This window comes from Leguminivora glycinivorella, chromosome 4 (assembly GCF_023078275.1).
Source record: "Leguminivora glycinivorella isolate SPB_JAAS2020 chromosome 4, LegGlyc_1.1, whole genome shotgun sequence".
Taxonomy (NCBI): domain Eukaryota; kingdom Metazoa; phylum Arthropoda; class Insecta; order Lepidoptera; family Tortricidae; genus Leguminivora; species Leguminivora glycinivorella.
The window spans coordinates 21,640,419-21,659,685 of NC_062974.1; the positions used below are offsets into that span (position 1 = coordinate 21,640,419).

Here is a 19,267-nt window from a genome sequence, read left to right on the forward strand (position 1 = left end):
TCAATGTAGTTTATTCCTCTACTTATCAACTATCATGCACCACATAGCAAATCCATCATATAGTTTATAAGAGCACCCAAATGACACTGGAAATAATACGGTATTTGCATGTGAACTTATCTTAATTTTACTATCTTATATTTTTTATGAAAGCAACAATATAAAGCATCAGTCAACTGTTGTAATAATGAACATGTTTTATTATTCAATATAAATAAGCTGATGGCCGATCAACGTCAACGTTCGATTTGGTCTAGCATTAAGACCGAAAGCTTGATCTTTAAAACCACGCGTACTAACCAAGGCTAATGCTGTGAGCTTCTCACATGACACTTTGTGAATTTCAGACCCAGCCCCAGCCCAAGCCCCAGCAGCACGCGCGGTAGAGGCTCCGCCCACTACTCCACCTTGGACCAGCCACAGTCCAACAGAGGAACCCCACCAACGTTAGAAAGCCAAATGAAAACATCGAATTCATTCCGCTTTTAGTCATCCTCACATTCTGAGTTGATCGCATAATCAAACTCACTGTGTTCAAGATGCACTTCAGTAACTTCATTCTTGAATGTTTTATTAAACAATGTTTACTAAATTTTCTAGAACAATGTCATCTAGGTATACCATACTTTTAGAAACGTTGTAGCCACTCTTATTTACCTCTACTTACTAGTCAGCTGCACCTCATCTTTCATATCTCACTAATTCTACATTAACTATTGGTCTTTTTACTAACATCCCCTTTTTCTGAGCAGTCGCAGCCGCCCTACTCTGAAGCCATCAACTGCCATCGTGTCAAAGGAGATACAGTTCGTGGACATCTACACGAATCCGCCGAGGAGACCAGCGCCCGTGTACCCGCAGCCGACTCCGGACAAGACCGCAGCTAAGTGTAGGAAGGACGTGTGCCTGCTACCTGACTGCTACTGCGGTGGAAAGGATATTCCTGGTACGATTTTTTAAAAATAGATAATATTATTGACATTATTGTACAGTTAATAACACACTGTAACTGTAACAATTAATCCCATTGTTTGCCAACCATTACTTCCAAAAGTGCAGTATACTGTATAGCTGCTGCTATAGTAGATTTAACATTAGCCAAAATTATAAAATGAAAACACATATACGGTAAGTTAATAATCTTACCGAGCATAATACATTATGTTATTTGACTTGTGTCAAATACCTTGTGGTATTGAATGATTCTTGACAAAACGATTCTTACCATTTAATGCTTTTTGAACTACATCTCGGCAAAAGAGCATACGGCCCGCCTGATGGTAAGCAGTCACCTAAAATGAACTTTGGAAATGGACTTTGTTGTTTAAGATTAATTGTCAATTGCATTATGTCCATTCAACTAGGATTCATATCTCTATCGTATTAAAATTAAACATGTTTATAATATAGGAAATATACCTGTCGACGAAACCCCGCAAATGGTATTGATTACCTTCGACGATGCAGTAAATGATCTCAATAAAATGTACTACGAAGAACTCTTCCAAAATGGAAGAGTCAACCCTAACGGCTGCCCTATATCTGCCACATTCTACGTGTCCCATGAATGGACTGATTATAGTCAAGTTCAGAATCTTTATGCAGATGGTCACGAATTTGCCTCCCATACGATATCGTAAGTCTATACCTGAAAATTAGCCGTAGTGGATCTATCCAATATTTCCTATTGGGCTCTACCACTAACAACGTATTCAAATCTTCATGACCATCTATGTATCAATTTCTATTATAGTATGTAAAATCTCAACAGTATTTCAACAATTTATTAACATGTGTTTTCTTCTCTTTCCTTCTTATTCTGACCATCCTTACCATACCTTCGTATTCTTCCTCTTCCTGGCACTACTCACACACCCAATCACCACACGCACGATCACTACCAACATCCCAAAACAACAGGCGACCTTGAGGTGGAGACGGTGCCCCAGATCGTTCTTCTGACATTCGATGACTCCGTGAACGACCTCAACAAGGTTCTTTATCAAGACCTCTTCGAGAAGGGTCGCGTGAACCCCAACGGTTGTCCGATCTCAGCCACGTTTTACGTGTCCCACGAGTGGACCGATTACAGCCAAGTACAAAACCTTTATGCTGCTGGACACGAAATGGCTTCTCACACAATTTCGTAAGTCTTTGAAGATTACTGCACATAAACAGGATTCAGCGCACTTCATCAAACAAACAGATTTTATGTTAATCTTACAAACTTCTTTTCGCTCTTTTTTCTATATTTTCTTATAACTTAAGATAACACTATTTAGAATTGACTTTCCAAACTTATAATTCCAAAATTTTATTTCAATATCAACTTTCGATTACATATTTTAACGTAATTTAATGTCTTTTTTCATAAAGAAAAACTGTAACTAATACAACATTTTAAACTTTTCAGTCATAGTTTTGGAGAACAGTTCTCCCAAAAGAAATGGAACAGAGAAGTGGCTGGACAAAGAGAGATTTTAGCAGCGTACGGTGGTGTGAAACTAGAGGACGTCCGAGGAATGAGAGCTCCGTTCCTCTCAGTCGGAGGAAACAAGATGTTCAAGATGTTGTACGACTCTAACTTCACGTACGATTCCTCGCTGCCCGTCTATGAAAACAGACCACCGAGCTGGCCTTATACTCTTGATTACAAACTGTTCCACGACTGTATGATCCCGCCTTGCCCTACAAAATCATATCCAGGCAAGACTTTTTTGCGTTGTTACCGAAATAATTATCATATTTGATCACCAAATTTATGTGTCAGCATTTTTTTATATAATCATGTTACTTAATTGCATTAAATTATAGGAGTCTGGGAAGTACCTATGGTGATGTGGCAAGATTTGAACGGTGGCCGTTGCTCCATGGGTGACGCCTGTGCCAACCCCCCTGAAGCTGAAGGAGTCTACAAAATGCTTTTGAAAAACTTTGACAGACATTACACTACAAACAGGTACGTTAATTCTGATGAAAATAGAAATGCTTAAAATGATAATTGTATTGAATAAGAATGATTTTGCTAATGACACAAACAATATCAACCCAAGGAATTGATCTAAACCAACCTACAGAAACCCAGAAACATAATGATGATTTAGCAGCTTATCATTTTAGGCAGTATATATCTTTGTTTACCTAAGCTTTAATCCTATGTCAAGCGCATTACTTAACTTTGCTGTTTTAATGATACTTGTGACTTTAGTAACCAATTTACCTTTAAATTTCTAGGGCACCCTTCGGTCTCTTTTACCACGCGGCGTGGTTCACACAGCCCCACCACAAGGAGGGCTTCATCATGTTCCTGGACTTCATAAACCGCATGCAAGATGTGTGGATCGTCACCAACTGGCAGGCGCTGCAGTGGGTGCGGGACCCGACGCCCATCAACAGGCTGAATAACTTCCAGCCTTTCCAATGCAACTACCCAGTACGTATTATTGATGCTATATTATTTCATTTTGTACTTATTAGAAATATTATGATGATAAATTTTGTGCATGTTTTATATGGATTTTTGATATTTCGCTGAAAGAAGGTTCAGCAATACAGACAGTCACACTAGTCAATTAACGGTATATTATATTATGCCTAATTACTTATTTTTTAGTTTAATCCACACGGAATTAGTGCTCTTAAAATAATCGAATAATCTCCCATGGAAAGTTATAGTCAGTTGTCATTTATTTTCACTATAATTCAAAAGTGCTCGCGTCATAAACTAAGAGGTTCTACTATTAAGGATTTTTCTTTTCCCTTTTTCCAGGACCGTCCCAAGAAGTGCAACAATCCTAAAGTGTGCAATCTTTGGCACAAATCCGGCGTCCGGTACATGAGGACGTGTCAGCCCTGCCCCGAAATCTACCCCTGGACTGGCAAGACCGGCATCAAATCCTCTCGCATCGACAACGATATTGAGGAATAAACAAACTACTCTAGAATCGGTCACGCGGTCGAAACTATCTACCTATAACTTTTGCCGCAGGATTATGAGGATCAAAAAATCTAAGATCGAATTGAATGTCAGAACGCTCAAATCGAACGTTCCGGATATGTCAATAAAAACCTCATAGATAGCGGCAAGTCTTACTTGATCCTCAAGAATAAGATCAGTCTCACTATTAAGCGCTTCTTAAGCAATACTGCTGTATGCTTAAATGCTGTAGCGATAAGGATCAAAGTCTGTATCTTCAATGCAGTGAAAATTGTTTTGTCACCAATAGAGTGCCATTTAGATTTCGATGGTCACAAAGCAAATCATAACGTTAGGTAAACTTCTGCCGCGTGCCGAAATGCGATTCGATTGCATTAGTTCAATTTTGTTTATCCTTCATAATAACAACCATCGTCGTATTGGGAACTGTGATATTAAGTGTTTTCAATCATTTGGAGTGAAGTTATCAACGATTTTATCATAATTATTGTCACACTTATTTTATATTGTAACAATTTTAAGTGCAATCATAATTGCAATATTATATTCCTATTTTGTGTTCGTACATACGTACTAGTTAATAATACTGAAATACTCTTTGAATGACTAGAAGAGGCCTAGAGTATTATGTTGTACCTTAATTTAAATTAGATTGAGTGATCAATGTTTAGTTTTCAGTATTTTTACGTCATCCTGGTACAGATTACCATTTTCATTTTTTATATGAGAGCCATATTAAAATTTAGAAAATCATTTTTCTAATCTTGCCAGCTTTGTGGTTGACACTGCCTTTTAATATAAATTTGTAAATATAGAGTTAGTTTAGTCGATACGGTATAAGCGTTCTTCCACTACAAAAATACCACAAATGTAACTGATATCTAATATTCATATTTTTTATGTTTAGACGAAATAAACTATCAGACTTATGAACTACAACAACGAACAAAATTTGAACTAAAAGATGTTATAGAAAATTTCCGTTGTTAGATAGACGTCTGACTACATCGCTGTACAGTGATGAAGCACATGTCTATTCGACTGCTTGAGAACGCTTGATTTAGGTTTAAGTCCCTATGAGTTTCTAATAAGTCATAACTGGCAACTCCATTATGTTAGTAGCGAAAGGTGTGAAATTCAAATTGTCAATTTGAGGCTAAACTTTGACGCCTATTTTTTTTATCTTTGCCGTTTTCTACTGACAGAAATGGCTAGCCAATCTATATTTTCTGATTGAGATCGCAATTTGCTAAAACGATGATAATAATTTATGCGCTTTGTTTTGATTTATATTTTATTATGATATGCTCTATTAAAATCAAATTTACAAATGAATAACAAATAGCTTGCATGAATTGCTACATAGTAGTATTTAAGGTTTAGTTCATGTTCCAAGTTTTGTAGATATTAGTATGTACATTTAAATTTATATTTGGTAAACAATGAAGCAGAATAAAACAAACGCTGTTCTTCGTTGATCGAAGTAATTTCTTTAAAGTAAATTAGAGTTAATGCTTTGGTCTCATATTCACTCCGCTGTAGACTAAAGTAAATTAGAAGCGCTTGCTACGAATCTATTTAAATCTAGATAGGTACTTATTAAGTATTTAAGTCCTAATTTTGTAAATATAGATGTAGTATTTAAAATTGGTAGTTTCACTTTGAAATGTATTGTAAGAATTTTGTATTTTCGGCTATACAGAGTGTTTTGGACAGGATTTTAGGCACTGAGGTCATTAATGGTGCAGTTTGAGCTAAGGTAGTTTTTTTATTATTTTGATGTGTTTACATAAAGTAGCTGTGTGCCTGAGCTATTAAAATTGCGACCAGTGCTGGTTAATAAACTGCAATAAATAATTATATTGTGTCTTTTTATTTTACCCTTAAGACCCACCTTGTGCGTAAATACCGAATGCACAAACATAATTATGTAGGAATTATCTTACTATGAGCTCAGAGGTTCATAATATCAAACATCAGATGAAATCGATAAAAAGTAACCTTGAGTGAAAAAACATCGATAGGCTGTCAAACACGATAGTGACTAAATATTAATTAGCTACTTGGTACTACGTCATGGTCAAAGCCAGTGACTGCCAAGGCCCGTGGCATCAAAAATTCAATTTCAATCATAACACCTGCCTGATGACATTTTGTTGACCAAGGTTCAGAAACGAGTCATATAAAAAGCCTTTCATCGACACCCCTTACTTTCAGAACCATCTCAACTAAGCACGATGAGGTTTTTGATAACAGTGTTATATACCTATTATATTTTATTCCATTACGTTTTAAGTCAAGAAATTGAATATTATCCTTCACAAGCCTCTTCAGTAAAATCAGTTTCTGAATTCAAGTTGAAACCTTATAAACATAAACACGATCTGTATAAAAGAGAAGCCCAATGGAGGAAATTTAATATTAACGATGATGAAGAGTTAAGAAATAAAACTCAAAAAAGAGCAATAGATCCAGTATTTCATGGACATCCAAAAACCAGAGAAGAAATGTGGAATGAACGATTTATCAACGAAAGTTTGGCTTTCGATCAAAGCCCGTCCTTGATAAGTCTTATACACAATATAACGATGACGTATCTAAATGACTGTATCCCTATTATTCTATACGACAGTCAAGTAAAGTCAAAGGATAGCTACTTATTTCAGAACTTGCTTAAAGACTTCCCAGTAGCGTATGTCCATGGGTACATTAATGAGAACAATGAATTAGCAGAGCCTAAACTTGTGCATGCTGCAAAAGAGTGTATACATTTCATTGCTTTCTTGTCTGACGTAACTAAGAGTGCTAAGATACTGGGAAAGCAGGCGGAAAGCAAAGTGGTTATAGTCGCCAGGTCCTCGCAATGGGCTGTCCAGGAGTTTCTAGCTGGACCGCAGTCTAGGGTGTTTATTAATTTGATTGTCATTGGGCAGAGTTTTAAGGATGGTGATGATGATACATTAGTAAGTATAGACATTTTTTGGCGGTAACATTGTGTTAAAGTTTATTTAAAAAGCTTTCAGAAATTATTTAAATTGAAAAGGGTATTACGCAAACAGATATTACAGGTAGTAGGTACTTCAGAAGTAGCTATTTCTGAAGTACCTACTACCTATAATATAGTCTGTTTGGGTAATACTCGTACCCTTCCATCCATCCATCCATCTAATTCATCTTTCTAAATTAAAGGACACAAATAGAAGATATGATGATGATATTGTAAAGGTATTGTTACCTTATTATAATTGGCGCATTTGGCTATTCTACTATTATAAACGAACATTTGTGAAATTGGCGTTCGGTAGCATGTCACATACGCCTAAAAGCATTTCATGACTATTATATATAACCAAAGGAACTGTGTTCAAAATAAAAGCAGCTATGAATATAATTATATTTTCTTACCTTCTCTAATCCAGGAAGCGCCTTACATTCTCTACACTCACAAGCTGTATACCGACGGTCTTGGTGCCAGTCAGCCTGTGGTACTTACCTCTTGGTCCCACGGCAAATACTCCAGACAGGTCAACCTGTTCCCTCGCAAGATGACAGATGGCTATGCGGGGCACCGGTTTGTGGTGGCTGCGGCCAATCAACCGCCTTTTGTCTTCCGGACGTAAGACACTATTTATACAAAAACTTTTGAAGAAATCTGACTAAGTTGATATAACACATGACTTTTAAATAGCCGCTCAAATTTTCCTAATTACCCGAACTAAGATAACTAAAATAAATATTTGGTGTAAAACTTATCTAAATTTTAACTAAGTAAACTTTGTTGCTTGACAGTTCACGTGACAATTATTATTCCTTCTTTTGTTGACAGTTTCCATATAGTTCGAAAACGAGGTTGTATACTCGTAATTTTTTTTGTGAAATATCGGTTTTATTCCAATTCATGAATAAAATCTAATGAATTTGGTTTCATACAGTATAAAAACGGACGCCGACGGCGGCAACCCAAGAGTGGTGTGGGATGGTATTGAAATAAGGCTCCTCGCACTGCTGTCTCAAAGAAACAACTTTTCCATTGAAATAAAGGAACCACAAGAACCACATTTGGGGTACGAATAGCATTTTAATTAATTTATTTTAGTCTAAACCTTTCTTTTTCTCTTTTTTACCCACCCACGTGAAGTAATTCAGTCTCACATCACTACCCCTTATCCATATCCATACTAATATTATAAATGGGAAAGTGTGTGTGTCTGTTTGTTTGTCCGTCTTTCACGACAAAACGGAGCGACGAATGTGCGTGATTTTTTAAGTCGAGACAGTTCAAGGGATGGAGAGTGACATAGGCTACTTTTTGTCTCGCGGCAAATGCTAGTTTCTTATAAAAGTGAGGTCATTGCATCTTCCTTAGGCATCGAAGGGTCTGCCGTGATAAACGGAGTCGATATTTCATTATCAGAGAGGTATCACCAACCTCTACATAATTAGTAGTTCCATCACCATAATTATATGGTTTAATAATAAGTATTACAAATTATAGATAAATACTGCCTCTGAATGTTTTAGACCAGGCGAGTCAGTGCTGAAGGAAATCACAAATGGCAGAGCCGACATAGGGGTTGCCGGAATTTATTTAACAAGTGACAGAACCAGAGATACAGATATGAGTTTCTCTCATTCATCTGATTGCGCCGTCTTTGTCACTCTTATGTCCACAGCGCTACCAAGGTAAAATGTAAATAAGAAAGTTATTTGGATTTTTGGATTAAAAGGAGGCAACGTCATTGTTTAATCGTTCGTTTTATGGATTAGATAGGTAATGTGATTATTAAGAGTAAGGAGCCTGTGATTTAAAACATTCTGTGTTGAAAAGGTACCTATTAAAATCTTAAATTACACGTTCGTTACAAGTTCAGATTTATCAAGAATTTGAATTACAGCATATTATACTTTCCACAGGTATCGAGCAATTCTAGGTCCTTTTCACTGGACTGTCTGGCTGGCACTAACGTTAACGTATCTCTTCGGTATCTTCCCTTTAGCGTTCTCAGATAAACATACATTAAAACACTTGCTTCACAACAGTGGTGAGGTTGAGAATATGTTTTGGTACGTTTTTGGGACGTTTACCAACTGTTTCACTTTTGTTGGGAAAAACTCTTGGAGCAAAACTACGAAGATTACAACGAGGCTATTGATCGGTAAGAGCGAATGGCGGAAGAAATTAGTTTAGGAGTAATTTTTTGTAAAATGTATGTGGTTAGTTAGTTGGGGTAAGACAAACACTAGACCACATGTAGGGCGCATATATTCATTATCAATAGGAGCGGATGAAACAACGCTCGAAAAGTATTTGACGTTCGGAATAACGTTTCTAAATATAGATAAATCAGTGTGCGTAGCCGAATGCACAAATGCTTCACGAAACGCTCACGAATCGTTAACGAATCGTGAAGCGTTTGGACATTCGGCTACGCACACTGATCAGTTCGTGGTCAGAAATGTCAAAGTTAAATTACTTTTTAACCGCCTTCCAAATCTCAAAGGAAGGGGTTTTCAATTAGTCTGTATTTTTTTTTAATGTTTACATACATACATACATACAATCACGAACGAAACTGTGACATTGCAGTGACAGGTTGCCAGCCTCTCGCCTACGCCGGCTACGCCACAATTTAACCCATATCCCACACACACATAACATTAAAAAATATACAGACGAATTGATAACATAATCCAACATTTGAAAGTATTTATCACCAGAACCCCAAAGGAAGGCGGTTTTTTTTTTCTTAAATTTTTTTTATACACGGTGAAAAAAAAAAGGACTGTCCAAACTTTGCATATAGTGAAGTCCCATAATAAAAGTGGTTCATTATGACCTCAAAAGTCACTATGCAAAGTTTAAACGGTCCTTTTTATTTCACCCGGTATAATGGTAGTTATTTCGGAAGTGCTTTGTTTGATTCGCTACTTTTACTGACTCTACTAAATCAGTTGTTAAGTGCATATGTGCAGTTGGGATAAGAATGAAAGTACACTGCTTAAGAGAGAAATCATTCGTACAAAAAACATTATCGATTTTCTTCTTGCTTTTTATGTGGGTGGCGCACCTCAGTACCAAAAAATTGTCGGTGGAGTTTTATAATTGCCTATTTTTTGTTTACGAATACATGACCAGTTACTAATTTCAGGTTGGTACTGGTTGTTCACAATAATCATCACAAGTTGCTACACCGGTTCTATTATAGCCTTCGTCACCTTGCCCGTGTTTCCGGAAACGATTGACAGCATTCAACAATTATTGGATGGATTTTATCGAGTTGGAACTTTAGGTAGCTTTAAAGCAATTTATTTTTGTAGATTTCATCGTATTACGTTTGTAGTACGACCACAAATGGTCTAGTCTCTAAGATATCTACGATTATCGGCTACACAGTCGTTTAGCTATTCCTTTGGACTAGAACAATTTTGTGTGGTACTAGCAGGATATACATTTTTCCATAGACTTTAAAAGCACAATTTTTATTTAGGTAATTAAAGATTGGTTACAGATGATTGGTTCACCTCACTTTGTGAGTAATTTTGTTGGCTTGAAAAGTTTTCAGAACTGTGAAATATTTCTAAATTGACAGTTTTTATGTTTTGATTAACTTATTTTTCATGATATTTTCCTGAAGTGTTCAATAACTTTTTTGAAAAACCACTCGTCTTCATTTATGTCTTTAAGTTCCTTATACATTTTGTCATTTTGTTATGTTTATTTAAGATCACGGTGGTTGGGAAAAATGGTTCCTCAACTCCTCGGATCCTAAAACAAATAAACTGCTCAAAAAATTGCAACTGGTAGGAGACGTCCCTTCAGGAATCAGGAATACAACAAAGACGTTTTTCTTGCTGCCCTTCGCCTTTTTGGGGTCGAGGGCAGAACTGGAATACATCATACAGTCAAATTTTACTGAAGCTAAAAAGTAAGTGAACTACGAACATTTGAAAAGAGTCGACTGTTACGGCCTGATATAGACGGCGTGCGAACTCGCATGCGATTTTGGTAACATTGCGGGATGTTGAAGTTACAAACAATTTTGCACAGCCATCAAATACCGCAATGTAATAAAACTCGTATGCGAGTTCTCGTACCATCTAAATGGGCCCTACAGCTCGTAGAACTCTGAGTAAGTACGAGTAAGTAAATAAAAATAAGACTTGGGATCAAAAGCGTACTTAAAATCTAGTAAAGTATTTACTATCCTGTATCACCATCATCCTCCTTGCGTTATCTCGGCATATTGCCACGGCTCATGGGAGCCTGGGGTCCGATTTGACAACTAATCCCAAGATTTGGCGTAGGCACTAGTTTTACGAAATCGACTGCCATTTGACCTTCCAACCCGAAGGGTAACTAGGCCATATTGGGATTAGCCTGGTTCCCTCACGATGTTTTCCTTCACCGAAAAGCGACTGGCAAATATCAAATGACATTTCGCACATAGGTACTTAAGTTCCGAAAGACTGTATCCTATAATTATAATATAATATATTAAGTGTTGTATTACTTTACAACCCCCGACGCAAAAACGACGGGGTGTTATAAGTTTGACGTGTCTGTCTGTCTGTCTGTTTGTCTGTCTGTGTGTGTGTCTGTCTGTGGCATCGTAGCTCCCGAACGGATGAACCGATTTAGATTTAGTTTTTTTTTATCTGAAAGCCGAGTTAGTCGGGAGTGTTCTTAGCCATGTTTTATAAAAATCGGTCTACTATGTCGCAGACGGGGGTTTTTTCAAAATTTTAATTTTGTGGTCAGGTTATTTTATATTAAATGTTGTATTACTTTAATTATCAGTCTGTAAAAAATCTCAATAGGTATAGCACAAAATAACTAATTTGCAAGACCAAATTGATCTCGTAAGAGCTACCGGCAATATTTATTTTTCCCCTCACTCGCTCGGAAACACGTGTTTTGTCCTTTAATACCAGCGGGTAAAAACGCATTTTATCCACTAGTGGGTAAAGTAATTTGACCTTGAATAAAGTCAAATTAACTGCTTTAAAATTGATAAAAGTAGGTGAATCTAGTAATAAAGATGATTTACCACCTGTGGAACTACTGAAAGCAGTGATAAACGCATTTTTTGCGTTGTAGTTTCCTCGCTGTAGTAAGGGGAAAAGTTTTGTGTTACACTCGGGTGCAAATGTATTTTACTTCTCGTGTGTTAAAAAACTCGCAAGTTCAGGATTCTATTCTCGAACCACTCGCTTCGCTCGTGGTTCAACTATAGAATCCTTTCACTTGCTCGTTTTTCAATTCCACACTCGGCGTTAAAATACAACTTTGCCCCCTTGTATAACAAATAACTATTGTACCTACGGATGGACAAGCCGATAAAAATCGTTTTAAGTATATATTGTTTTTCCCCTCACTAGCTCGGAAACAGGTGTTTTGTCCTTTAATAACAGCGGGTAAAAACGCATTTTATCCACTAGTGGGTAAATTAATTTGACCTTGAATAAAGTCAAATTAACTGCTTTAAAATTGATAAAAGTAGGTGAATCTAGTAATAAAGATGATTTACCACCTGTGGAACTACTGGAAGCAGTGATAAACGCATTTTTTGCGTTGTAGTTTCCTCGCTATAGTGAGGGGAAAAGTTTTGTGTTACACTCGGGTGCAAATGTATTTTACTTCTCGTGTGTTAAAAAACTCGCAAGTTCAAGATTCTATTTTCGAACCACTCGCTTCGCTCGTGGTTCAACTATAGAATCCTTTCACTTGCTCGTTTTTCAATTCCACACTCGGCGTTAAAATACAACTTTGCCCCCTTGTATAACAAATAACTATTAATACTTCGGTGTCACTTTTCAGAAGCAAAAAGGCCCAGCTTCATATCTCCAATGAATGTTTTGTACCGTTCGGAGTATCTTTGAGCTTTCCCAATAATTCTCTGTACTCATCCAAGCTTAGTGGAGATATCGCAAGAATTCTTCAGAGCGGTCTTATTGATAAAATTGAGAATGAGGTGAAATGGGAAATGCAGCGCACGCCGTCGGGAAAATTCTTATCTGTAAGTATATTACCTACAATAAACGGATGCTGATACGCAATAATGTGTTATCCCACAGGAATTTTGCAATAAAATGTCAACTTTAATCGTCAAATTTTTATGTTGAGATCTTATTGCAAAATGCATGTGGGATGACACATTATTGCGTATCAGCATCCATTATTTATTTATTTAACCAATACCGAAATATACCGGGTGCTCGGTAATTAATGGAAAACCTTTTAACCACCAAGAGGGCACCTTATACTGGTCCATTTTCACACTTTTAAAAATTTTAATACTACCTAAAATTTTAAAGTGTGAAAATCTCGAAAACCAGTGGACTTTTGCTAAACCTTAATGTCGATTTTCTGGACCAGTATAAGGTGCGCTCTTGGTGGTTAAAAGGTTGTCCATTAAAATTTTAAAAAGTGTGAAAATCTCGAAAACCAGGCGACTTTTACTAAACCTTAAAGTCGATTTTCTGGACCAGTATAAGGTGCCCTCTCGGTGGTTAAAATGTTGTCCATTAATTACCGGGCACTCTGTATATGTACGTATTAACATGAAATAACTGTCATATACAAAGAAAAAGTGACCGAGGCCTCCAAGTGTCCCGAGCTGGAATTGAACCAGCGTCCTCCGTTACTTAAAATACATAATTATTTAAATATTTTATATGAAAATAATTTAATTTGTTATTAGAGGAGGTAAATTCGTATTCTTTAGATCGATGGAAAATGTACACCACAGTTGAATTTTATGAAAGAACTATGTTTTAATTTTGCTATATCTTAACTCCGCGGCAAAATTGTTATAATATTGATGGATAATATCCATAAAACATCCATATCAAAGTGATAAGTCGATAACCTTTAATATGAAAAGTCCTAAAATTAAGTCTTTATAAGACATCATTAATTTAATAAGAAGGATTTCGCGTTAATCCAGTCTGCCACGAATTAGTGAAAATAATTGAGGAAAATTCAATTAATCTTTTCCCCATTTTCTCTGTAAGACAATCTGAGTAACACTTGTTTTCTTTTAGTCTTACTTTATTATTTCCGCAGGCAGGTTCTGGTTCATTGAAGCTAGGGGTGATAGCAGAAAAGGGCCTAACGTTGGCAGACACCCAGGGTATGTTCCTCCTTCTGGCTGCTGGCTTCGTCCTCGCAGCTACCGCATTAATCTCCGAATGGATGGGTGGTTGTTCCCGAAAATGTCGACCACAAAAGAAGGAAGACACGCCCTCTAGTGCTCACTCCAGAGAACAACTGATACAGACACCAAACTCTGACGTTGATACAGAAATAAAAGTGATCTCAGATAGCGCTGAGAGTAGGTTCCGCCTTAACCCGAGACCCGATAGTGAAGATTCTAGAGACAGCTTGGAAGGAGCTATTATAAACGTTACTAAGGAAAGCATTATAATCCACGACAATTTCCATGGATCTACTGGCTGGGATTCAAGAAGGTCAAGCTCTGTTGATATTGAGAAAGAAGTTCAAGAGATTTTTGAAAAGGATGAGAAGAGACGAAGAATTAAATCTGGAAATATTCCTTTGACGGATAAGCAAAGGGAGGCTACTGCTTCCAAAGGAGCTTTTGGTGATCATTTATCTGACCATTAAGTGGCAGATATTAGGCTTAATTTGACTTGAACAACAATCAAAATAATACAAGTACCTAAGCACCGTAGGAATGAACTAATGATTAAGGTACAATTCATGACTTCTTGTTGTTTAAGTCAAATAAAGACTTGCTCTGGATAGTGATAATAAATTAAACAGTAAATTGACATCCAACTCTTTATTATCCTTCAAACAGTCATCAAAATAATTTATAACAATTTTCTAACACTGTCGACAAACATTAATATCTCATTCTTCCACTGAGTTGTTTATCATCGTACGATTTATACAAAGGCAGAGGTGGCTGCCCCGACACAGAAATAAAGGCGCCGTAAGACCTACATTAATGCAATATTTGGCCCGGCCTTATCTTAAAATAATTATACAACTATGACTTAAATCCCCGAGGGCAGTCCAGAAACTCTGGACCGCCCTCCCATTATCAGTAAAAATATCGATAAAATACAACAGAGTTTGCATTATTTTGTAAATTCAAACGAAAGTATACCTAATACCTACCTAAGCATTTTGATACATATGTATTGCACAACTGATGTTAAGGAGGACTTAATGTGAAGTCGACTGAGTATTTATTAAGGATATGTATTATATTCCTATATCCTATCTGGGTTGTCACTAGCTGTGAAGCAATAGCAAAGACGTCGGCAACGTAAGGACCATTATATCTACTGCCGCGAAACCAGAACCTGGTCTCGAATACGTACTTTATACTTATGACTACGTTCTCTTTAAATGCAATGAACATCCTATATGTTAACTGATAAGAAAGCTCTTTGCTATTGACACACAGTTGAATATACAAGTAAAACATACATAAAAGTAGGTACAACTACAAAACAAACCAAGCAAACCATTTACAATAATGCGCAACAAGGTTGTGCGTTCAGAGAAATACTATAATATAATATTTAATTAACAATAATCTTGCACGCATTTCCGATAGCAACCTCACAACCCGGAAATAATGCTCCCAATACCAGCTTCGTTCGAAACATCACGTCGGCCAGGTCGATGGAAACCGCAGGTTGCGACGTGCGGGCAAACCTTACGACGGTCTACTTCCAATAAAACTTCACTAATATGCCGTTCCCATCGACCTAACCAAAGTAATAATTTCTATTTGTGCAAATATAACCACTAAGTCAGCATCGGACTGTATTGCATACTTTAATATACGTTATAATCATCATTGGACAATTTGTTCAGTGCATCAATTATTATGATAGGTATTTAGGTAACACCACAGTGCGTGACTTCTGTATATACTTGTGATAATAACTAATTCTCCTGAATGTCGAGAATGCAACAAATATTTAAGTACTACAATAAAATTTGCAGTAACATGTATAAATCACACGCTAGGGAATACAACAACACAAACTTTACGTCAAGGGTCGGATAACAGTCAGATTTTTTAATGAAAATTTAGCTTCACCATCAATTGATTGAGCAAATTTTAACCAACAAAGCACATCAACATCAGATAAAGGAACGTTTTAGGAACGAACGATCCAGATCAATTCGGTGAACATAATGTAGAATCTGACGGAAGAGGAGAGCAACAGTGTTCTTACCACGTCGACAACACTAACATTACACGAGGCGTACACGAATGGCCTTACCTACAGGTCAACATTCATTATGCTCCGGTATTAAAATATTACTTCGTTAAATACTAATCGTGTATATTCATTTACAATGCGAAAATACATTTCTTATGTGTTCAGACTTTTGAACGCCAAAACTGATTACATCCCTGTACAAATTTAACAACTACACATTAACATTTTGTTATTGTGATTTGAAGGATTACTCTAAGGATCGTTAACATCAATGTTGCTTTGGGTCTTTACTTACAGTATTTTATACAGTTACAATCACAACGTCCCTTACCTTCCATAACAGTTTGACTGTGTCAATAAGTTAGCGATAGTCCAACAGCGACCGAGAGCTCTATGTACATCAGAGGGTACAGTGAACACCGATCTTTACACTACATTCATAAAATTCAACATTTTCTTAAAAGACTTACAATTACCAGGATGTGAAAAATATTGAAGCATAAATGCTATCGTATCATACAAATTTGGTACAAAATGGTAAAAATGTGGTACATTTAGGCACTGTGAGTAAGGCATCTACAGTGAGACGATCGAGGGTAGGAGCGAAGGATCCCTGGACAGAGGCGAGAGGACCGTGGCGATGAGTCTATGCTAGGAGTCGATGGACGATTACAAAGATCAACGATTACTTCACCCACCAGACACATTTAGTAACATCTATCTACAATAGGGCGGACTGTGTAATAAAGTGCTGTACCAAAATATTTAGTTCAGTGAAAAGTATCTTAACATTATCCATTAATTATAATTGTGTTCGCATCTATAACATCAAAGATCCGTTTATCCTTCTCCATTTGTTCATAGCTACTACTACTACAATTTGTTAAATTAAATTAAGTAGCATAAAAAACTTCAGATCACATTAACAAAAGAAAACATGTTCTAACAACAACCTTGCTGTTTCCTTTAGTCACTGACGATACCCACTAATACAATTTCAATATACATAACAAGTTATTTAGTTAATATTTTGATTCCATGTAAAATACATAGGGTACTTAGGAATAATGGACACAAAAAGGAAAGACCTACGAGTAAAAACATTTCAACGTCTTAATTTTGCCTGAAATAAAATTCTCTGAAAGTCCACTGAATTGTTCATAATTTTAACATTGATTTTTATCATTTATGTATGGAATCAAAACATCAACTACAGTATATTAATTATATTAAAATGGTTATGATAAGTTCATAAAATTGACTCGATAAAATTTTGGTCTGAAAATTAGAAACCCGCACAAAGAATAAAATTCTGATTAAAATGTTTAGAAATCTTGCCCGAGAGAAACAAAATACTTATGGTTCAGAAATAAAATCTTTAAAAAATACATTGCGTATGTCACTAGAATTGTTACAAATCTGTGTTATATCCATATATTTACTGTGTTTGTTTAATTACAAGTGCATAAAAGTGCGAGTGTATTCATAAGAAATTTTAAAGCTTTGTGTGGTACCTTTATATACTCGACTCTAGCTAACATTACCTACTTACGTAACATTCGTTCCTAACGGGACGTGTATACATATTATGTAAATATCATTATGTTTTCCATGTATAAATATCTCAATAGATAAAGTAGATTTTACAATATACAATTTATTATCTTCTGTGATGACACTACGCTTACTTAATTTACAAGATTCAAAGTTCGGATGTCACACTATAATAATAATTTTAAAATGGCACAAAAAACTTTTTAAAACACTAACACAAAAAGTCAACAGTCGATTTAGTGTTCCACTCACTAGTACACTAAGTGTCTTATCGCGCACTACACTCCGCAAACCGCGTTTAGTTCCTCCACTCTTCAACTCTGGTTCCTATTACAAAGTCACTGATTTTAAATTGACTAATTTTAAGCTAAACAGACAATGGCACGGATTGCACATTTAATGTTATTTATGTACAGGGGAATAGAATCTATCTACGTACTTACATGTAACATTGATCGGTATAACATTGAAAGGTTGCAGCTATGCTTCAACACTTGAGCTCCGTTCGGAAACATGCGGTCAAGATATTATGCAAATCCGAGACCTACACTTTAATTCTTTGGTCGCTAAGTACAAAAAATACGACATTAAGATTTATCGTTACAACAGGCGAGTCGCGATGTTTCCGAACGCTGTCCAAATCTTAACAATTATGTGTGTACTCGCTCGTGCATTATGAATTACATTAACTATAAGGGTTGTGATCGAACATTTAATTATTACACATCGATTCCTATAGAAATCGTAACAAAGAAATCTCAACGATTTGAACTTGTTAAAATTCGTTTGATATGAGATTAGTTCGTACCGCGTACCGTGCCAAAATTGTGAGTACCATTAATTCTTGCACCTTGCGATCCAGACTTTTGGATGGTTAGCACAACGAGCACCATGGCGGGTGGCGGTGGCGGGGCCCGGGGGCCTAGCAGTGCGGGTGCAGGGGCCTCGAGTATGACCCGAAGGCCTCGTAGGCGGGCTATGTGGCCCAGCCCTCGATCCGCGGCCGCTTGGTGTGGGGCTGCTCGTAATCCAGCGGGACATGCCGCATGTCCTGCCCGGGCGAGCCCATGTTACTTGACGTTACTGAACCTGGAATGTATGAAAGACCTGTTGAATTAAACGTCATGGTTAGTTATTTGGCATTAGTTTCAATGTATGTTAAAATTATGGTACCTATGTTACAAAATTAAGACATTGAGTTATTCTTCTGCGAAATTTTGTTGAACATAATTTATATGAGTAATCTACAGAAAATTGAAAGGCAACAGGGGCGCTTATGATGGATTATTTCAGTTTCAATTCATGTTTAAATTTAATGACGTTAAATTGGGCCATCTTCTAACTATTAATTAAACTTTCGTCTGGGGCGAGACATAGCATGGTCGCGTGATAAACGATAAAACATCAGGCCGTCCCTGTCGCACTTACGCCGTGGCTTGCGTGGGGTGCCAAAGGGACGGCGTGATGTTATATCAATTATCGCGCAACCATGCTTGCCTCCCTGGTATTAGCGCAATCAGCAACTTATTTCTTAACTTCAATGTTAGGTACTATTTAATTACACAT

The 19,267-nt window shown here is 36.6% G+C and overlaps 3 protein-coding genes across 18 annotated transcripts in view; 2 read left to right on the forward strand and 1 right to left on the reverse strand.

The window, feature by feature from the left end:
- Window positions 1–5,797, forward strand: part of LOC125225771 (mucin-5AC) — a 181,899-nt gene extending 176,102 nt beyond the window's left edge. For 5 of the 6 annotated variants that reach the window (XM_048129621.1, XM_048129620.1, XM_048129618.1 and 2 more), the window contains 7 exons: window positions 348–446; window positions 753–946; window positions 1,921–2,146; window positions 2,414–2,706; window positions 2,815–2,959; window positions 3,235–3,433; window positions 3,770–5,797. In XM_048129621.1, coding sequence (XP_047985578.1) covers window positions 348–446; window positions 753–946; window positions 1,921–2,146; window positions 2,414–2,706; window positions 2,815–2,959; window positions 3,235–3,433; window positions 3,770–3,928 — 1,315 coding nt within the window. In that variant the 3' untranslated portion in view covers window positions 3,929–5,797. Of the gene's footprint in view, window positions 1–347; window positions 447–752; window positions 947–1,410; window positions 1,637–1,920; window positions 2,147–2,413; window positions 2,707–2,814; window positions 2,960–3,234; window positions 3,434–3,769 lie in introns of all 6 variants that reach the window. The other variant, XM_048129619.1, reaches the window with a different exon arrangement.
- Window positions 5,798–6,174: 377 nt separating this feature from the next.
- Window positions 6,175–14,564, forward strand: LOC125225495 (ionotropic receptor 21a). The gene is made up of 9 exons (XM_048129237.1): window positions 6,175–6,900; window positions 7,357–7,553; window positions 7,870–8,001; window positions 8,459–8,620; window positions 8,852–9,093; window positions 10,087–10,227; window positions 10,662–10,863; window positions 12,756–12,954; window positions 14,004–14,564. The coding sequence occupies exons 1-9, from the start codon at window positions 6,175–6,177 to the stop codon at window positions 14,562–14,564; spliced, it is 2,562 nt and encodes an 853-aa protein (XP_047985194.1).
- A 163-nt stretch (window positions 14,565–14,727) lies between these two features.
- The window catches only part of LOC125225041 (myocyte-specific enhancer factor 2), an 82,947-nt gene continuing 78,407 nt past the window's right edge, over window positions 14,728–19,267 (reverse strand). For 7 of the 11 annotated variants that reach the window (XM_048128536.1, XM_048128534.1, XM_048128537.1 and 4 more), the window contains one exon: window positions 14,728–18,808. In XM_048128536.1, the coding sequence (XP_047984493.1) occupies window positions 18,678–18,808 (131 nt within the window). In that variant the 3' untranslated portion in view covers window positions 14,728–18,677. The remainder of the gene's footprint in view (window positions 18,809–19,267) is intronic. The other 4 variants (XM_048128540.1, XM_048128538.1, XM_048128541.1 and 1 more) reach the window with 1 other exon arrangement.

Bases quoted from the DNA above. Each gene is read 5' to 3' on its own strand.
- LOC125225495 (XM_048129237.1), top strand. From the start codon at position 6,175: ATGAGGTTTTTGATAACAGTGTTATATACCTATTATATTTTATTCCAT. The intron at 6,901-7,356 runs GTAAGTATAGAC...TCTCTAATCCAG, and splicing joins ATGGTGATGATGATACATTA to GAAGCGCCTTACATTCTCTA. The intron at 8,621-8,851 runs GTAAAATGTAAA...TACTTTCCACAG, and splicing joins ATGTCCACAGCGCTACCAAG to GTATCGAGCAATTCTAGGTC.